The sequence below is a fragment of the Pseudorca crassidens genome, chromosome 11 (genome assembly GCF_039906515.1).
Source record: "Pseudorca crassidens isolate mPseCra1 chromosome 11, mPseCra1.hap1, whole genome shotgun sequence".
In the NCBI taxonomy this organism is placed as follows: Eukaryota; Metazoa; Chordata; class Mammalia; order Artiodactyla; family Delphinidae; genus Pseudorca; species Pseudorca crassidens.
Genome location: NC_090306.1, coordinates 11,443,029 through 11,462,740, shown reverse-complemented (window position 1 = coordinate 11,462,740; position 19,712 = coordinate 11,443,029). Strand labels below are relative to the sequence as shown.

The following is a 19,712-nucleotide window of genomic DNA, read 5'->3' as shown; positions in this document are numbered from 1 at the left end:
TTACCTTTCCAGTTACCCTGCTGACCCCAAGAATGTGTTTCTCCAGGTTCAAGACCAGAATCTTTTTTTTTTCTTGGAACTCATTTTAAGATTTTCCTTTCTCATTCAGACAAATGATTTCGCTGCTGCCTACTTTAATGGAGTCTTGCTCTTTGGACACATGTTGAAGATATTTCTTGAAAAGGGAGAAGAAGTTACCACCCCTAAATTTGCTCATGCTTTCAGGAACGTCACTTTTGAAGGTACCGGTTTCCTAGGAGCAAACAACACTTACCTAACAGTTTCTAGAGGAATCTGATGAAATATGGGCCCTATGGGCAGACTTTGGGAAGCAAAGAGAGGGTGTGGCAATAAATGGATCAACAGCTAAATACCTTTTAACTTAATTGGAGGCAAACATAATTGCATAAACCTCGGGGATGCTATAATCTATAACTAGACCCCAGTTTATGCTTCAGAACTTGAGAATCTTTGGATATCAAAGAAAGAGCAGGTAGCTCAGGCCCGGTACTTATGAACAAGCTCATCACAGGGCATTTCGGGCAGTGATGTCCTGACTCTGCTTAGAGACCAGCAAGAAGAGAAGTAGCTGCAGTTTAATTTTCATCCTTCCATATCTCCCTTTCTGTCCTTTCACCATTGAGTATGATGTTTGCTGTGGGTTTTTCATATATGGCTTTTATTATGTTGAGGTAGTTTCCTTCTGTTCCTAGTGTGTTGAGTGTTTTATCATGAAAGTATTGAATTTTGTAAAATGCTTTTTCTGCATCAATTCATATGATCATGTGTTTTTTTTCTTCATTCTCTTATAGTGTATTATATTGATTAATTTTTATATGTTGACCCATCCTTGCATTTCAGGAATTAATCTTATTTTGTCATGTTGTATTCTCCTTTGAATATGCTATTGAATTCTGTTTACAAATATTTTGCTGAGGATTTTTAGATCAATGTTCATAAGGGATATTGGTGTGTAGTTTTCTTTTCTTTTGGTGTCATTGTCTGGCTTTGGTATCAGAGTAATTCTGGCCTCATAGAATAAGTTAGGCAGTGTTTCTCTCTCTTCAGGTTTTTGGAAAAGTTTGAGAAGGATTGGTGTTAATTATTTTTTTAATGTTTGGTAGAATTCACTGGTAAAGTCATTAGGTTCAGGGCCCTTTCTTAGGGGGTAGAGGGTCTGGAGATTTTTGACTACTGATTCAGTCTCCTTACTAGTTATCGGTCTATTCAGATTTTCTGTTTCTTCATGGTTTTGTTTTGGTAGGTTTTGTGTTTCTAGAAATTTGTTCATTTCAACTAGGTTATCAAATATTTGGCATACAGTTGCTCATGGTACTGCCTTATATTCCTTTTTATTTCCTTAGAATTGGTTGTAATGTCTCCACTTTCGTTTATGATTTTAGTAATTCAAGTCTTCTCCTTTTTTCCTTATTCTATCTGGCTAAAGGTTTGTCAATTTTGTTGAACTTTTTGAAGAACCGACTTTTGGTTTCAATTGATTTCCTCAATTGATTTTCTATTCTGTATTTCATTTATCTCTGCTCTAATCTTTACAACTTCCTTCCTCTGCTAGCTTTGGGTTTAATTTGTTCTTCTTTAACTAGTTCCTTAAGTTGTAAAGTTAGGGTGTTGATTTGAGACCTTTGTTGTTTTTTAATGTAAGCATTTATACTTATAAATTTCCCCTTAACACTGCTTTCACTGTGTGTGCCCCGTAAGTTTTGGTGTGTTGTTTTTTTTTTTTTTTTTTTTTTTTTTTCGGTACGTGGGCCTCTCACTGTTGTGGCCTCTCCCATTGCGGAGCGCAGGCTCCAGACGCGCAGGCTCAGCGGCCATGGCTCACGGGCCCAGCTGCTCCGCGGCATGTGGGATCTTCCTGGACCGGGGCACGAACCCGTGTCCCCTGCATCGGCAGGCGGACTCTCAACCACTGCGCCACCAGGGAAGCCCGGTGTGTTGTATTTTTATATTCATCTATCTCTAGGTCTTAAAATTTTTCCCTTGTAATTTCTTCTTTGATCCATTGATTGTTTAAGTGTGTGCTGTTTAATTTCCACAAATTGGCGAATTTTTCAGTTTTCCTTATGTTATTGATTTCTAACTTCAGCTCATTGTGGTCAGAGAAGATACTTTGTATGATATCTATCTTTTAAATTTTACTGAGACTTAATTTGTTGCTTAACATATGGTCTATTCTGGAAAATGTCCTACAGGCACTTGAGAAAAATGTGCATTCTGTTGTTGGGTAGAATGTTCTGTATTTGTCTCTTATATCTAGTTGGTTTATCATTTTGTTCAAGTCCTCTGTTTCCTTACTTATCTTCTGTCTTGTTATTCTATCCATTAGTGAAAGTGGAGAGTCCACTCCACTGTCCATCTCTCTCTCTCTCTTTTTTTTTTTTTTTTGGCTGTGCTGGGTCTTTGTTGCTGCGCACGGGCGTTCTCTAGTTGTGGCGAGCAGGGGCTACTCTTTGTTGCGGTGTGTGAGCTTCTCATTGTGGTGGCTTCTCTTGTTGTGGAGCACAGACTCTAGGCACGTGGGCTCAGTAGTTGTGGCTCGCGGGCTCTAGAGTGCAGTTTTGGTAGTTGTGGTGCACGGACTTTGTTGCTCCGCAGTATGTGGTATCTTCCTGGACCAGGGCTCAAACCCATGTCCCCTGCAGTGGCAGGCGGATTCTTAACCACTGCGCCACCAGGGAAGCCCTGTTCATCTCTTAAGTCATGTAGGAAACAAAAAGTGGAGTAACACGTTGTTCTTACAATAATACTAGATTTTATAATTGCTTGTGTATTTACCTTTACTGAGATCTTTATTTCCTCACATGGCTTCAAGTTACTGTCTATTGTTCTTTCATTTTAACTTGCCAGACTCCCTTGAACATTTCTTGCAGGGCAGGTCTAGTGGTAGGTAACAAACCCTCTCAACTTTTATCTTAGAATGTCTTACTTTCCTTTCACTTTGAAGGACAGCTTTGTTGAATAAAGTGTTTTTGATTGACAGTTTTTTCTTTTAGCATTTTGAATATATCAGCCCACTGCCTTCTGGCCTTCAAAGTTTATAGTGAGAAATCTGCTTATAAATCTTATTGAACGTCTCTTATATGTGATGAGTCACTTCTCTCTTGCTGCTTTCAAAATTCTGTGTCTTTGGCTTTTGACAGTTTGATTATAATGTGCCTTGGCATGGATTTCTTTGAATTCATCCTACTTGGCATTTATTGAGCTTCTCGGATGTTTATATTCATGTGTTTCATCAAATTTGGGAAGTTTTCAGCCATCATTTTTTTAAATAGTCTCTTCACCCGTTTTTCTGTCTTCTCCTTCTGGGACTTCCACAATGCATGTATTGGTCTGCTTGCTGGTGTCCCACAGGTCCCTTACACTCTGTTCACTTCTTTTCAATCCTTTTTATTTCTGTTCCTCAGATTTGATAATTTCCATTGTCCTAGATTCAAGTTCACTGATTCTTTCTTCTGCGTGCTTAAATATGCCTTTGATCCCTCTAGTGAATTTTTTATTTCAGTTACTGTACTTTTCAGTTCCAGAATTTCTTTCTGGTTTCTTTTTTAGGTTCTCTACCTTTTTATTACTATTTACATTTTGTTCATACGTCATTTTCTTGACTTTATCCATGCCTTTCTTTAGTTCTTTGAGCATCTTTAAGACAGTTGTTTTAAAGCCTTTGTCTAGTAGATCCACCATCAGGTCCTTTTCAGGGATAATTTCCATTGGGTTTTTTTTTTTTTTCTCTTATTTTGAATGAACCATACTTTCCTGTTTCTTTGTATGCTTTGTGTTTTTTGTTGAAAGCTGGACATTTGAATCTAATAATCAGTAATCCTGGAAATCACATGGGGAATGGGGAATGTTCTCATTCCCCAGGGTTTGCTGTTTTTTGGTTTTGCTTTTTGTTTTTATTGTTGTAGACTATCTCTGCCGAGGATCAACCTGAGGTGTAAACTTAAGGTCTTCTCAGGTCTTTTCTGAGCCTCTGCCTTCCCCTGGGCATGTGTAGTAGCTTTCTAATTTCCCCCATATATGCAGTTGCTTGAATATTCTAGTCTTCAATGTCTGTCTCTCAAAGGGGAAAAAGAGAAAAACGAAGGGGGATTGAGGGGACCACCAACCCTTTACATCCCTTGACAGTCATAATCAGCAGAGGGGGAAGGGCTTCAACAATGGGGGAGGTGCAGTGGCAGTGGCTACCACCATTTTGCCTGCACCTCTGTGAACCTGCTAGCTGTACCTATAACCTGGAACACGTTAGTAATATTTCTGACCTCAGACTTCTCATCAATAAAATGGGGATAGTAACAGCTTCTATGTCATGGTATTTGGGGAAGAATAAAATGATAAATGCATATAAAGCACTTAGCACAGAGCCTGGTCTAGTAAACACAAAATAAGTATTAGCTGTTATGTTGAACCATGTGAAATTGCTGATATTTCATCAATTTTTTTCTTTTACCTAAACAGCCATTTCATAGGCTCATTCTATATGGCTATCATTTCATAGCTGAGAAAACTGAGACTCAAATAACTTAACTTTTTCAACTTAACTTTTTCAGTGTGTTCAGCTCATACATGGTAGTGAAGGGATTTTGACCTTTTTACAGTCTAAGTTAGATTATGGAGCGACAAACACTGTGCCACTAGTTTAGTCAATACTTTCAACAAGAACTTGTCACTAATAATCAGGAGGAGTCTACTGACTGATTACATTTAGTGTCACCATTCTAAATGCAATGAAAAAGAATTTTCCTTCTAACTAAATAACATCTCTTATAAAAATATCCTTCAGAGATCTCAGGGCCAAAAACCAATCCAGATGCCCTCAGATTGCATCATTAAGGTCAATTTTTCAGTAAAATAGAGCAATTTGAATCTATTTTATACCCTCTGTCAGGATGTAACTGGTCTTTCAGTCAAGAAGTCAACAATGGCGTCTAACTCTTTCTGCTTTTGCCCTAGGGCGTGTGGGTCCAGTGACTTTGGATGACTGTGGGGATATTGACAATACTATGTTCCTTCTGTACACCTCTGTGGACACCAACAAAGTATGTCTGACTTCTTATCGGCAACTTGGGGTTAAGTGACTAGGTGAGGAGGGTTCTCCTGGAAGGTAAATATTGGGCTGGCCAAAAGGTTTTCTGTAACTAAGATCTTACAGAAAAACCGAACAAACTTTTTGGCCAACCCAATACTAGCAAAGGAATTAGAGAAGTTATGTTTAGAATCTAGAGGTTAGTTTATTTCAGATTTATGATTATGCCCCCCTTGGGGCCGTATTCCTTAAACATTTTCTCCCATAGAACTTCTTATTCAGAATATCCACTCTATTTACTGTATAAAAAATACCCACCCAGAAAACACTGGTATAAAGACCAGACTGTTGATGGGATACCAATGAGAAGGTGATGTTTTTTTCCTAAGAATTGTTTATTCATTTCCACAACTAAAAATTTGAATGAAGCATTACCTCTTCTCCCTCCTTCTGAAGTCTCATGAAAATCATTAATTGTGTAATCCCTCTGGCACATACAAACAACCTTCTAATGTTATGCTTTGTGTTCACACACTATATATACATAGTACATATCTATCTATAGATAGATACTTACACACCTACATATGTGCTTTATATTCACACACACTATATATAATACATATCTATCTATCTATAAATAGATAGATAGACATATTCACACACCTACACAGTAGGTTCTTTGAAGAAAGGGGTGGATCTCATTTCTCCATGTCTCCTGTGCTTAGCTTCTTATCTGGCACATAGGTGATGGCTGCTAAGTGTTTAATTTAAAAACAAAAATACCTGCCTTTATGTCACCCAGAGTTGTGCCCATCATGAACTAGAAGCCACTGTTCTAACCAACCAAATGGTAGGTAGAAACCTTTTCTTCTTTAAGAAGTTAGGTCCTGACATAACCAGGAATCTACTAGAAAAAGTTTTTCATTTTTTCATGTAATTTTCCAATATGAGCATTCTGACATCCCTAACTCATATATTGAGTGTATGTATTGACCCAGCTTTGTAAAAGACAACTATAATGCGAAATGTGGAAAACTAGAGAAAAGATGCTCAGATCGAGAAAGTTAAACTAGAAGTTCGGGGCGGGGGGTAGCAGCATTTCAGAAAAGTAATGCATCGTTTTTAGTTACATTGTTTTACTTATACTGAACCTTTACTACAATGCTGTATTTGGCATCATACCATGGGAATACCTTAAAATGCAATCTGCTCGATACTTCAGTTTCTAGTAGTAACTACTGAGGTAACTACATGCCCCTCTAAGTTATTTGCACCTGGGATGATGGCTTTGCCTCCCTTGGAGAGAGGCAGATACCTGCGGTGAGATTCTATGTCAGCCTTATGATTGCTCTTCAAAATGAAAAATGTGGTTCTGTGCACTTGCTGTCTCCACAGGCAAGTCTAGTTGAACTTTTCAATGATCTAATGCCATCAGTTGTGCTATATGATATGTATCTATGGGGAAACCAGGGGTTAATTCTCAAAACATAGGGCTATAGGTAAGTTATTCCATAACCAGAGTAGGTCTCAGTAGAGATATAATCTACCAGCCCCTAATATATAGGATATTTTCTATCCTCAATATATGCAAGTTTATATTCTGTTTTCAAGTTAAGAGTATAATTTTGGGAATGTAAAATTTTGTCAGAATGTTTTGAGGGAGCAGTGGTGAATGCAGAAGGATGAACATTCTCCAGATGCCTCTTACAAAACTGACTCAATATATGCAGCAGTAATTTAAGGGTATATTAATATTTCCATTGACAGATTACTTGAAAAAGAAACCTTTTATCTTGGAAACCTAGTGAGTGCCGTGTCTAAGAAAGTACATTAGAGCGTAGGGCTAGAAGAAATTCAAAAATTATGTAATTGACAGAACTTAAGAAATGTAGAATTCTCTAGGAGCCCCTTGACGTGTATAAATATGGATAATGGATGTTGGCTATGGTGCATTTTCTCAAGACATCATTTTTAGTAGCAACTTAATATTGTGGAAAACACTGCTGCCTCCCTTGTCATGTGAGTTGGAGCTAGCCATTTAATTTTTCTTGCTTCTATTTTAACATTAGTAAAATGAAAGACTTGAACTAGAAAGACCCAAAGAATCTCTGCTGGGCAGGTGTAGCATATGGTCATAAAGAAACAGAAAACTAATCGGCCCACATGGAGCTTAAATCCATGTTCATGATGAGAACCAAGTAGATCCTGACTAGGTCCTGGCTGGTAACATTTACCTTGTTTCACTGAGAAACATTGCTATGAAATTCAAATGTCATTGGGCAGCACGGCTAATCTCATCAGAAGTCATTCTAAAATGTCTTTTTCTGTTCATCCTTCTTCTTTTCATGCCCCGACACAGTACAAGGTTCTTTTGACCTATGACACCCGCATAAACCAGACTAACCCGGTGGATAAGAGGCCCACATTCATCTGGAAGAACCACAAACTTCCTAAAGATAGACCAGACAAGGGTAAGATATCCTTCATGAAGCTTCTTTTCCTGAAATTGTCTTTTTGGTAAGGAGAGTAAATTCTGTGGTTTATGAAATTAGCCTGTGTTTTTTGTTTTGTTTTGCTTATTGTCTGTATTAGATTTGCCAGGTTTGTAAACATGGACTTTACGTCTCTGTCCAATGAATAATATTACAGTTCTGATAAAACACTGAAGATATCCCATTCTAATTTAGCTATAACTATCTTTAAGATAGGGTGTCTTTAATAGGGTGTCCTACCTACCCCTTGACGTAAATTTTCCTATAGAAAACTAGGTTTGGCAATTGGCAAAATGAACACAGAGACGCATAGTCTCACTCCATTTACATTTACTGAAGGAAACTCATGGAATATATATTTCAGCAAGGAATACTCGATGTCATTAGGCTGAGGGTGGTAAGTGAGCGTGGCCTCTGAAGTCTCCCCCGTTTCCTCAGAGGACACATACTTGGGTCATAATGACGGTCACCTTCCTACCTGAGATGAGGTCCCATCATGTCATGAAAGCCCTAACACGGCTAGGGCTTCACCCATGCAACTTGCCATGCAACTGTATAACACTGACTGTCACTGGACAGGGCCAGCTGAGTGTCTCATGGGCAACAAGGTCTCAGGACACTCTGCCCATGGCTGTCTTGGCCAAGCCTTTCCACAATGAATAGTAAGTAATTCCATATTACTAATCAATTTTTAGGAAAAAAGTTTAAATTTGAACAAATATTTATGCCCAAAGATGCAAAAGAAAAAAAAAAGGTGGAAACATTATTAATAAAATGACTTAGAAAACTACAATGTATTCAGAAGTGGGGCAACATGCAACCAATTAAAAATAATTATTTACAAAGAATTTTAAATGACATTGGAAGTTATGAGTAAAGTAATACAGCTTTTTTATTTAATGAAAGTCTAACTTTGCAAAACAATGTATAGAAATAAGACTGCAGAAAAGTATGCTAAAATGTCAATAGTCGTAGCCTCCGAGTAACAGTATCCTAGATTTGCTTTTTGCTTTTTTATGTATTTCTTAATTTTCTAAATTTTCCATAATGACTCTATTAATTTACCATTTTTAAAAAATATTAAAAATTATAAACTAGAAATACTTCTATCCTAGCCCTGCTCTACAGCCAGAAACTCTGGCTGAAAGGTTGATCTGGCTGAAGAGAACAGTTCTGATTAAATGGGCTTGTTTACATTATAGCTGTAACTATGTTTCTAGTTCTTGTGTTCCATGAGTCAAATTTGGTTAAAAATGAATCCTGTGTTTTTAGTCAATAGACATGAGGCAGTTGACTGAAGCAAAGAGAGAGGTAGGAAGTAGGGATCCCATTCTTCTAAATGATTTACTGTCATCATGGCTTTTTAAAGTTGATTTGTTTTCTTGAGCAAGCTTTTTTTTTTCTTTTTAATTATCTCTAGAACCATCTTCAAGCTTCCTAGATTCAAGCCAAACTTGAATATATCTCTTTTCTTACAGGCTTCTGCAACTCTATGCTTCTTTCTTTTGTAGTTTTTTGAGTTAAAATTATTTTTCCTTTTCCTTAGTTATAGCCCTCAGTGACAGAGTTGGGTTGTATTTTTAATATATTTCTTTAAAAGTTTTTAGATATTTTGGTTATTTAACAGAAAGTCTGTACTGTGTAAAATAATGAACTTCTCAAAACATGATATTTGAGAGAGTTCTCATTATTTACCTAAACGAGATCCCATTAAATATTTACATTACATACCACAGGGACGTTGCCTCATCTTGGGCAACTTTACTTCATCCTCAGTTAACTAGAAAATTCAGTTAGCCAGAGCTTTTCATTCTTTAACTGTTAACATTTAGTTTCAGACTTTACAAATTAAGTAACTCAGTCTTTCAAATAGTATACAAATAAGATAGTCATGCCCGGTCTTTCATCTGTGTACACAACTGCCAACTAAGTAACAGAACGTTTCATCAGGAGATTTCTACCATCACTGTCTTTTCATTCATCCAACAAATATTTACTTAATGCCAGACAATGTTCTAAGCACCTGGGATGCAGCAGTGTACAACGCAGGTCTGGTTCCTGTTCCGCACCCAGGCCTTCCTCAGCTGCCTCCTGGGTTCCAATGACATCCATCTGTCTTCCTGCTCAGCCCCACCTCCTGCCCACCTCAAACCCAACCACCACTGCCGCCAGAGGGATAGCGCAAATCCAGTCGCATTACCCAACTGCTCTAACCCTTCGATCGGCAGCTCCACTTTGTCTTCAGAGTCCAAATGACTTGTTATAGCACGGAATGTCCCTGATCTCCCCACGTCTCCAGCCTTCTTTTTCATCTTACCTGAAATCTCTTCCCCACTCTCTCAACTTCCTCCTACTTCCTTAAAGAAAGGGTCTTGCAGCTTCATGCTCCTGGGTCTTTATTGATGCTACTCCCTCTGACTAAAATCTGTCCCACACACCCCCATAGAACTAGTAAACAACCACTCATCCTCAGTGTATAACTTGGATTTCACCTTTCCTAAGCTTTTTCCTAGCATCTCAGGAGGTTATTGGTCTTGCCCTCATTACACCGGACTTCTAGCATATTACTTATATCTCATTTATTTGTTTACACCATACACCGTGTAAGTGTAGGGTCCATTCTTTACTCAAATATGGTGCCTTGAAAGGAAGGAAAGAAGGAAGAAATGAAGGAAGGAAATAAAGGGAGGAAGGAAAGAAGTGAGGAATGAAAGACAGTATAACTATGAATATGCTGCTATTCAGTACTAATCTAGACAGTGTTAATTTCAGTCCACTTACTCTCTAACTATGAGTATCTTCCTCTGTTAAGTCAGGAGATTTGTTAACTGATCTCAAAGTTCTTTCCAACGATCATGTTCTATGACCTTGGGGTTATAAAACTCAATCTGCATTCACCGTCTATCTAGTTAAATAGGCTGTGATAACCACAGTAGCCACCAGAGGGCAGCAGAAACTTAACCTTAGAACTAATGTGATACGGTGATTTACAAGTATGTTGAATTAAAAATTACTATATTTAAATAGTATGTAGTATATTTAAATATCATAATTATATTTCATGCAATGTGATGTTCATACTAGGGAAGAATTGAGAGGGGCTAAGGACTCACAAGATATTCCCTCCAACTTATGCTGTAGTCTGGAGGCTGGGTAATTTTAGTAGACTGATGAGTAGAATTGTCTGCACTGTTGAAATTGTATTCCTCGTACTCACTGTTGTTTTTTGTGTGGGGTTGGGGTTATAAGAGTGGTGGTGATGGGAATGGAAGTGGTGATTGTAGTAATAAACGGAATTCACCAAAGTCAAATATGCCCACAATGCAGCTCCGCCTCCAAGGGAATAATTTATTTCTGCGCTAACGAGAATAGAAATCCAGGGCTCACATTTTCACTGTTAAATTTTCCCCTTAGCAGAAAACAAGATAACAAGCAGAGGCAAAGTTATAAGTTAGCAAAGCATAACTCCTTCTAATTCATCCCTTATAGAAAGGTGCTGCAGTATGAACCTTACTAAACCCTCTACTACCTCAGAAAAAAAAAAATGGTTAGCTCATTAGAAGGACATAATGTGATGAAACAAAAATGGTTCAAAAATACATGTGACATGTAAGCTAAGTGTAATAGCACAAGAGATTTTTTTTTATGTGAATTTATTTACATATATTATTTGGGCATTTTTCTTTGCCTCTTCTCAGAGAGTGAGATGAGCAGGGCCAAGTTTTTATTCAATTATTTATTTATTCAGTAATTTTTTATTGATACGTGACCAGGTACCAGGTCTGGTGCTGCGTGCTAAAGGTATCAGGATGAGCAGACAGAACACCGGCCATGCCCTCAAGGGTCTACGTTATGGTGCCATGAGAGAGAATACAGTGTGAGGTGTTGAGGTGCCACTTGAATAAGATCTGGCCACTCATCATTCCAGGGACACCTTCATTGATTATATTTTTATTGTATAAAAATTCATGCACGTGATTTTAAAAGCCAAGAGTAGAAATATTCATAATGGAAAGAGTGTACCTGGTCCCACCTCTGTGCACCCCTGGTCTTGCAGTCCCTTCTGCTTCGTTTTTTTTCATATTTTTAAATAATATGCATATATTTTTTGCTTTGTAAGCTTTAGATGTTATCTATTTATTTCTTGTATTGATAAATGAAGATATAGTTCATTTTCACTAGCCCTACTTTTCTCTAAGCTTTCTCAATATAGTTATATCTTTTTGTCAATACATTTATTGGTGCCTTGTAATTTTAATTAATTTTGCATAAGCTTCGAGTTCTATCAAGTATATATAAAAGTTCTTGCTTCCCAGCTTTGTAAGATGAAGACGTTAGTGTCACTTTCCTTTCTTCTACCTCCTTCCCACCTCCCAGATTCTCCTGTATTTTGCTTTAATTTGTCTGGGCTGATAATATTTTTTTGGTAGCCATATGAAGCCCTCTGTCATTTACCTATCAGTTGAAAATTACTAAACATTTTCATTGTTATTATTATTTTTATAAAGTTAGATAGCATGGCAGGATAACATTTCTTTCTGTATAACTCCAATGTCTCTCCTTTGTGACACACACACACACACAAATGGATTTTTTAAATTCCAAATTCTCAAACTATTTTACTTCATTTTATTTTTAGATGCGCCTTCCTTGATCATACTTCCCTAGAGTTTCTGATTGGGTCTCTCTTATTTATGCTATAAAGAAAAAAAACCTGTCTCCTTCACCATATTGCTATTACCTTCCAGCTTCTTACACACTATCTGTTGCTTGGAATCCATTCCATTTCTTCTTCTTGAACCCTCTAACTTCCTATTCTAATAGGGATCTGCTGAGGCATGTTTGAGCAACGACTTTCTTGTACAGTTGTTGTTTCTTTTTTAATTGATTTTTGGCTGCCTTGGGTCTTCATTGCTGTGCATGGCTTTCTCTAGTTGTGGCGAGCGAGCCGTGGCTACTCTTCTCTGCAGTGCGAGGGCTTCTCATTGCAGTGGCTTGTCTTGTTGCAGAGCTCAGGCTGTAGAGCGTAGGCTCAGTAGTTGTGGCGCACGGGCTTAGTTGCTCCACGGCATGTGGGGTCTTCCCCTGCATTGGCAGGCAGATTCTTAACCACCGTGCCACCAGGGAAACCCTCTTGTACAGTTTTATTATTGTTGTTGTCCTTCTTAATCTAGGCTTAGTCCTCTGCACACTCAGAGTCTGCTTCAGTGCTTCGTTGGGTTGGATCCACGTTTTCCTGAATTCCACTGACTCTTCTGCGAGTCTTTCAAATTCCTCCTTCTACACAGCTTCACCTACATGCTAATAAATCACATTCCTTACGTACTTCATGGACTTCCCTCAGTGACCCGGTTGAGCTTGGAAAGGACCAGTGGGCAACACTGTCATGTACTGTTCACTCCACACTGTCCTACTTTTCCTCCGATGTGTTCTCTGTATTGAAAAACAGTTGTCTATTTCTTCCTCTGCGAATCCTCCTTAGGTATATTGGTATCAAAGGCATCAGATAGTCTTCCCACCAAAATTATTTGTGTGCCAGAAACTATTTTATGTCCTTGTAACATTTGATGATTCCCGTAAGAAACGAGATGTCTAAACTATAAGGGTAGATGAAATTAAGCCACTTTGGAGCACATTCCAGACGGTTTTCCTCATAGACCAAGGAGGCAGGATCTGTATTACCAATGAAGAGATTAATAAAAGACAGATATCTTTTTTTAATTTAATTTTTGTTTTATACTGGAGTATAGTTGATTTACAGTGTTGTGTTAGTTTCAGGTATACAGCAAAGTGCTTCAGTTATGCATATACCTATATCCATTCTTTTTCAGATTCTTTTCCCATAGAGGTTATTAAGAGAATATTGAGTAGAGTTCCCTGTGCTATACAGTAGGCCCTTGTTGATTATCTATTTTATATACAGTAGTGTGTATATGTTCATCCTAAACTTCTAATTAATTTATCCCTCCCTCCCACTTTTCTCCTTTGGTGACCGTAAGTTTGTTTTTACATTTGTTTGTTTTTAAGTCTGTTTTAAGTTTGTTTTTACTTAAGCTTGTTTGGAAGTCTGTTTTAAGTTTGTTTGTTTTTAAGCTTGTTTGCTTGTTTTGAAGTCTGTGAGTCTGTTTCTGTTTTGTAAATAAGTTCGTTTGTATCATTCTTTTAGATTCCACATATAAGTGATATCGTATGATGTTTGTCTTTCTCTAAAAGACGGATGGCTTAAAAGGTCTCTCCTTTTCCCCATCCTCAAGTTATATTACAACTAGGATCTTGTGGGGTGTGTGCATTGTCTTTTCAAAGGTCCTTACTGGTGCATTTTCACCGTCTTCTCTGCCCCAGGCCCTCAAGTGCTGCTGGTCGCTGTCTTCACTCTCACGGGGGCAGTGGCCCTGCTCCTGCTCGGCGCCCTCCTGGTGCTCAGGTACCTTGCAGCCCCTCTAACCTGCTGTGCTCCCTACTCAGAGAGGGAAGGGGGCGAGAGGGAGAAGGCACGTCTGTGGATGCTAGTATACATTCACAAGAAGCTCTCTGGACAGAGCTAAGATCATGAAGGCGTTCAGCATCAAAGACTCCATCAAGGGCAGAATATTACTCAGTGGATGGATTAGAGCTTTGCCCTCAGAGACGTTTGAACTCAAATCCCAGTTCTGGGCTTTACCGGTCGTGTGGTGTTAACCATATTATTAGCAACTTAAACATGTTACTGGGCTTCCCTGGTGGCGCAGTGGTTGAGAGTCCGCCTGCCGATGCAGGGGACGCGGGTTCGTGCCCCGGTCCGGGAAGATCCCACATGCCACGGAGCGGCTGGGCCCGTGAGCCATGGCCGCTGGGCCTGTGCGTCCGGAGCCCGTGCTCCGCAACGGGAGGGGCCACGGCGGTGAGAGGCCCGCGTACCGCAAAAAAAAAAAATGTTACTCAGCTTCAGTATCCTCATCTGAACTCTTGTGAGGAGTTGAAATAAGGTCCGTATCGTGACCATATACCAGGCATTCTACAGGTAGAAACAGCTATTTCTGCTGTTTTATTAGTATATTGTGGGCAATTTCAGAGTCTCTATATTACATACTTTCAGGCCGGAAGAGGCTTTAGAAATCATCCATTCCAAACCTCCTGCTTTAGCCTGAGGAAAGAGAGACCCAGAAAGCCAAATGGCTTGTCTGGAATCACATCACCAGGTAGTGTGTTGGGCCAAAGGTAGAAGTCAGTCCTTCTGACCATCAGTTCCATGATTGCTCTACTCAGCTTGGACATATGAAGAGCCTAGTGCAGTGCCAGAGACATAGTCTGTATACTCAGAAATATTTCTTGAATATATAAATGAATGAGTGAGTCCCACACTACCTCCTAATCTGTGTGTGTTAAACACACAAAACTTTCTATCCCATTATAGTATCAGGATCATTCCCATTTCCTAACTAAACCAGACAAGTTTTTCTCTATGTATCACACGCTTTGGTCTGTGTGTCACTGTACCTTCTCATGATGAGAGTCCAGTCCGTTGCATGTCAGTTAAAGGTTTCTGCAGGAAAGTGGGTAGATTGTTCTCTTCAGTCTAAAGGCAGAGCTTGACTCCTGTGACTCTGTATTACCAAGAAATGTAAGAGATGATTTACAGTGTATGGTGACCATTTAGTTGAAGGTAAGAGGAAACCAAAATTTGAGGAGAGTAAAGGCAGCCAACAGCAGGGCCACAGATGTGGCTGTTGTCCCTCAGACACCAAGTCCAAATGGGCGTCAGCTTAAGATAGGATGAATCACAAAGGAAGAAACGGTAACAGGTGGAAACAGGCATTTTCCGTTTTCTCTAAGCAGGGAAGGCAGAGATAGGGCTTCCTAATGGTGAGAGCAATACTGTGTCCATGAGGAGATACGGAAGACAGATGTTATTCTTATAGTTTTCCATTCCAACAGCTATGCAAGAAAAGTAGTGAATGATTTATAGCATCCTCTAATTCAATATGAATGGCAGTTGGCTCTGTGGAGTCCCAGGAGTCTTCTGCAGTGCAGAGATGAGAGTCTGGGAGCCTTCAAGGCTCTAACAGTCACGCCACTTGCCACCAGGTCTTAGGACCAAAATCTTTGGCCAATAATATACTATTTTATATGTATCTAATAGAGGAGTAGTCAGAGTTAGATGGAAGCATAGGAAGAGAATAATCATTTCTGCTTAGGGGACATTCACCACGTCATCATCAATGACCTTGAGAAGGTGAGTAGGAGTCTGTCAAATGAGCACAAGCAAAGACAAACTCAGGGACAAATAGGCCAATGGAAAAGAATACAGATTCTAGAATCTGACACGAGCAAGCTTGAGAACTTGGCATATGATGGGAACATTTATGAGTCAGTTGGGAAATGATGTTGGAACAGTAGGCTCTCAACATGAAAAAAATGAAATGAAAGCCCTACCTGAAACAATACACAAAGATAAATTTCATTCCATATGGATTACAGACCTAAATGTGAGAAAGCAAACTCAGAAGAAATTAATAGAAAATGACTTTAAGTCTCAAGTAGGAAAATACTTCTCAGTCAAGATAAAAAAGAAAAGTCAAAGAGAAAATAATATAACCATGACCTTAATAAAATCAAAACTTTTTATACAGCAAAGCTCAATAAAGCAATAAACCAGAAGAAGGCATTTGCAACGCATCAAAGGACAAAAGATTTGTTTTGCAGAATTTATAAGGAACTCGTGTAAATAAATAAGGCAAAGACAATGCAATAGAAAAAATGGGCAAAATTATGAATAGGCAACTCTATAAAATAGCTAGAAAATATTTGAAAAGATCTTTAATCTCTCTAATAATCAAGAAAATGAAATACAAAGCAACAAACACCATTTCACATACATCCTAAGGGTTAAAAAAAGTTAATGCCAAATGTTGTTAAGAATACGGAGGAAACGGGAATTTTCACAGTGAGAGGGCAAATTGGTGCAATCGCTTTGGGAAACAATTTGGCAATGTCTGTAAAGTTGTGAGTGTGCATTCCTATAACCCAAGAATGCTGCTTTGTCTATACTATCTGGGGGAAACAATCACAAATTCTTGACATTTTGAATGTTGGGTTACATGTTGTTACATTTTTCTCTGTGCTTTTCTATTTTCTTAATGGATTTTTTAAAAGGCACATATGCCGAAGAGGAACTGGCTTATTTGGGAATCTGATGTATCCTCTGTTTTTGCCTCACTCTTTCTGTGACATCAGTTGAAATTTTTTTTTTTTTTTTTTTTTTTTTTTGCTGTACGCGGACCTCTCACTGTTGTGGCCTCTCCTGTTGCGGAGCACAGGCTCCGGACGCGCAGGCTCAGCAGCCATGGCTCACGGGCCCAGCCCCTCCGCGGCATGTGGGATCTTCCCGGACTGGGACACGAACCCGCGTCCCCTGCATCGGCAGGCGGACTCTCAACCACTGCACCACCAGGGAAGCCCAGTTCAAATTTTTTATTATAATAAAGGGTTGCCTTAGTGAAGGATCTGAGAAAGTGAAATGAAAAAGAAAAAAAAAGAAAGAGTACAGAAGACCATCAGAAATCCTTACAGGTCCACAAAAGGGCAACACTCACCAGTTTGGAGAACATGGAGTCACCCCACTGGGCCAGCTGTACTCACCGCGTATCCACCTGAGGGCATCATAGCTCTAGATTTCTCCTAGTGTTCAGAAACCGAATGGCATGAATACTAATAAAAACCTATTGGCTGATTCTATTCCTTTCACAGAAAATATAAGAGAGACTATGCACTTCGACAGAAAAAGTGGTTCCACATTCCTCCCGAAAATATCTTTCCCCTGGAGTCCAATGAGACCAACCATGTTAGCCTAAAGGTAAGGTTTCCCTTACCTGGTGAATGCAAGGGCTGGTGCAACTTGCCAGGGATTTGACAAGACTTTGGTACGTGGTATGAAATGTTCCAGGCCAGGATCATTTGTTTCAGAATCCAAGACTTAGATGTTTTCTAACTCTCAGCTTCCTGTCTTTCCCTTGGCTCTTCATTGCACTAAATGTCAGCTACTTGAACCAATGAACACTTCGGTGGAGGCTGAGCTATGGTGTGTTACTCATTCTTTGCATCTGACCCAGAAGAGAAATGCACAGAGTGAGAATTTTTTATGGAAGGGATACGGAAATGGGCAGAGCATTTGAGCTCCTCTAAACCTCGGGGAGCTACTCTGCTTATACTGAGGACGTGTGACTTACTTGCTCGTTGCTGACAAGAGAGGTCTCTGCTGATATTTGCCCACATTCTCCCTCAGCCAGGAAATCTCAGCAGCAGCCCCGTGATAACTGCTCCCATCCGCTGAGGTTGATGCGGGACCTAAGTGGTCTTACCTGCTCCCCACAGGGACCTCATGAGATGAACTTTACCATCATAATTTTGCCGATGAGGAAATTGAAGGGCAAAGGGTTGAGAAGCAGGGCAGGGTCACCCACAGCTAGGGAGTCAGAATGCTACAAATGGTAACGGCTAACATTTCCTGAGGACTTGTTATGTGCCAGAGGCATTGACCCGTTTCATCGTTCCCGAGCACTTTGAGGCAACAGGGCTAGAAATTCAGGAGTGTGGCCGCAGCGTGAACCCAGTCTGTGTAACCGTGAAGACCACGATCCTAACATTCACCATACACCACAGCCTTATCAGAGGTTTTATACCGAATACTAAGAGGAGATGGAGTTCCAGAACCTCCACGTGAAGGAGTGAGCAGGGTCCCTCAGAGCAGGGCCAAGCCAACAGGATCATGTAACCTGGGGTGCCTCCCTGCCTAGAATCAGCAAAAGTAAAATTGCTTCATGGGTCAGGTTTGTGCTTGGAGCCTGTCCGCCAGCTCCTGGCATTCCACCCCAAGTCCTGCACGCTGCACTCTGGTGCCTCAGGTCCCCTCACGGCTGTGCAAGGACTGGGTCTTCCCATCCTCCAGAAGTGCGCCACGCTCGAAAGTGATGCTCCTCTTACATCCTGAACCACAAAAATAAAGGTGCTGTTGGCAAAGGCCAGGGACTGGCCCGGCAGTCCAGTGGTTAGGACTCCGAGCTTCCACTGCAAGGGGCACGGGTTCGAACCTTGGTCAGGGAACTAAGATCCCGCATGCTGTGCAGTGTGGCCAGAAAGTTAACCAACTAACTCACCAAATAAATATTTCTAAAATTAAAAAAAAAGACCAATCTGTCTCAGGCAAGTGTCAGGATGAAATCGATCTTGTGGTCATTCACAGTAAAATGTAAACAATCGTCAGATTATTGGATTTTCAAAGAGAAAATTTATTGACCTGAATGACTTACCGGCAGTACCCTGGGAAGGGGAGAAGAGACCTTTAGAAGGAGTGAGTGGTCCCCTGCCTCTGGTGTGACACGAGGATGGGCTCCCACGTGGTTCACCTCTGCCACGTCCAGCCATGGCTCCACTCCTCACAAGCCCCCCCCACTGCCTCAAAACCCCAATATTGCACTTTGTTCTTTGGGGTTAGGCCTAAAACATTGTGTCTCTGCACGTTTTCTTAAAATATAAATACTCGTAGGAGTATACCCCATCTACCCCTTGTCAGGCATGACATAATTTTTATGAGTTAATTCATCAGTTGGCTAAGGAATAGATCTTGGGGACAGTAACCAAGAAGGAAGAAGGTTAGAAGTGATTCAGAGCATTGGGAAGTCGCTGTCACTCTGAGGTGCAGCCCAGCTAGGGAGCCGGCGGCTGGGAATTGGTCTTCCGTCAGCAAAGTCAGCAAGAGGGGAAAATGCCCCACAACCAGACAGGCGGTGGTTCGAGCTCTGGATAAGGAAGCAAGACTAAGGGGCGAGATGATGAAGAAAGCATCCAGGGGTAGAAGAGAGAGGGTCAGAAAACCAAGGCAGCCAGAGGGAGAGAAGTCAGCAAAGCCCCAGGGGAGAGCAACAGACAGAAGAAAATGGTAAAGATGCAGAGGACTCATTTGAGGATAAAACGCCTGTGCTTGCAAGAAAATGTCACAAAGTTTGTCTCGGTTGATTCCCAGGTATCCCTGAGTTAGGATTGCCCAGATAAGGAAGGGACTGAGGCTCAAATGGTTTAAAGGACGTATCGAGGCCTGAGAGGGTGAAAAGAATACTAGACAAGAAGTCATGCTTGGGTTCCATGTGTTCTTAGGCCACGTGTGGTATCATGCAACCCTTTTGTACCTCATGTATAAA

At 40.1% G+C, this 19,712-nt stretch overlaps 1 protein-coding gene across 1 annotated transcript in view; it reads left to right on the top strand.

The window, feature by feature from the left end:
• GUCY2C (guanylate cyclase 2C) overlaps positions 1-19,712 on the top strand; it is a 78,446-nt gene that overhangs the window by 24,903 nt on the left and 33,831 nt on the right. The window contains exons 8-12 of the mRNA XM_067695764.1: positions 110-242; positions 4,972-5,057; positions 7,407-7,518; positions 13,882-13,963; positions 17,266-17,371. Of these exons, the coding sequence (XP_067551865.1) occupies positions 110-242; positions 4,972-5,057; positions 7,407-7,518; positions 13,882-13,963; positions 17,266-17,371 (519 nt within the window). The remainder of the gene's footprint in view (positions 1-109; positions 243-4,971; positions 5,058-7,406; positions 7,519-13,881; positions 13,964-17,265; positions 17,372-19,712) is intronic.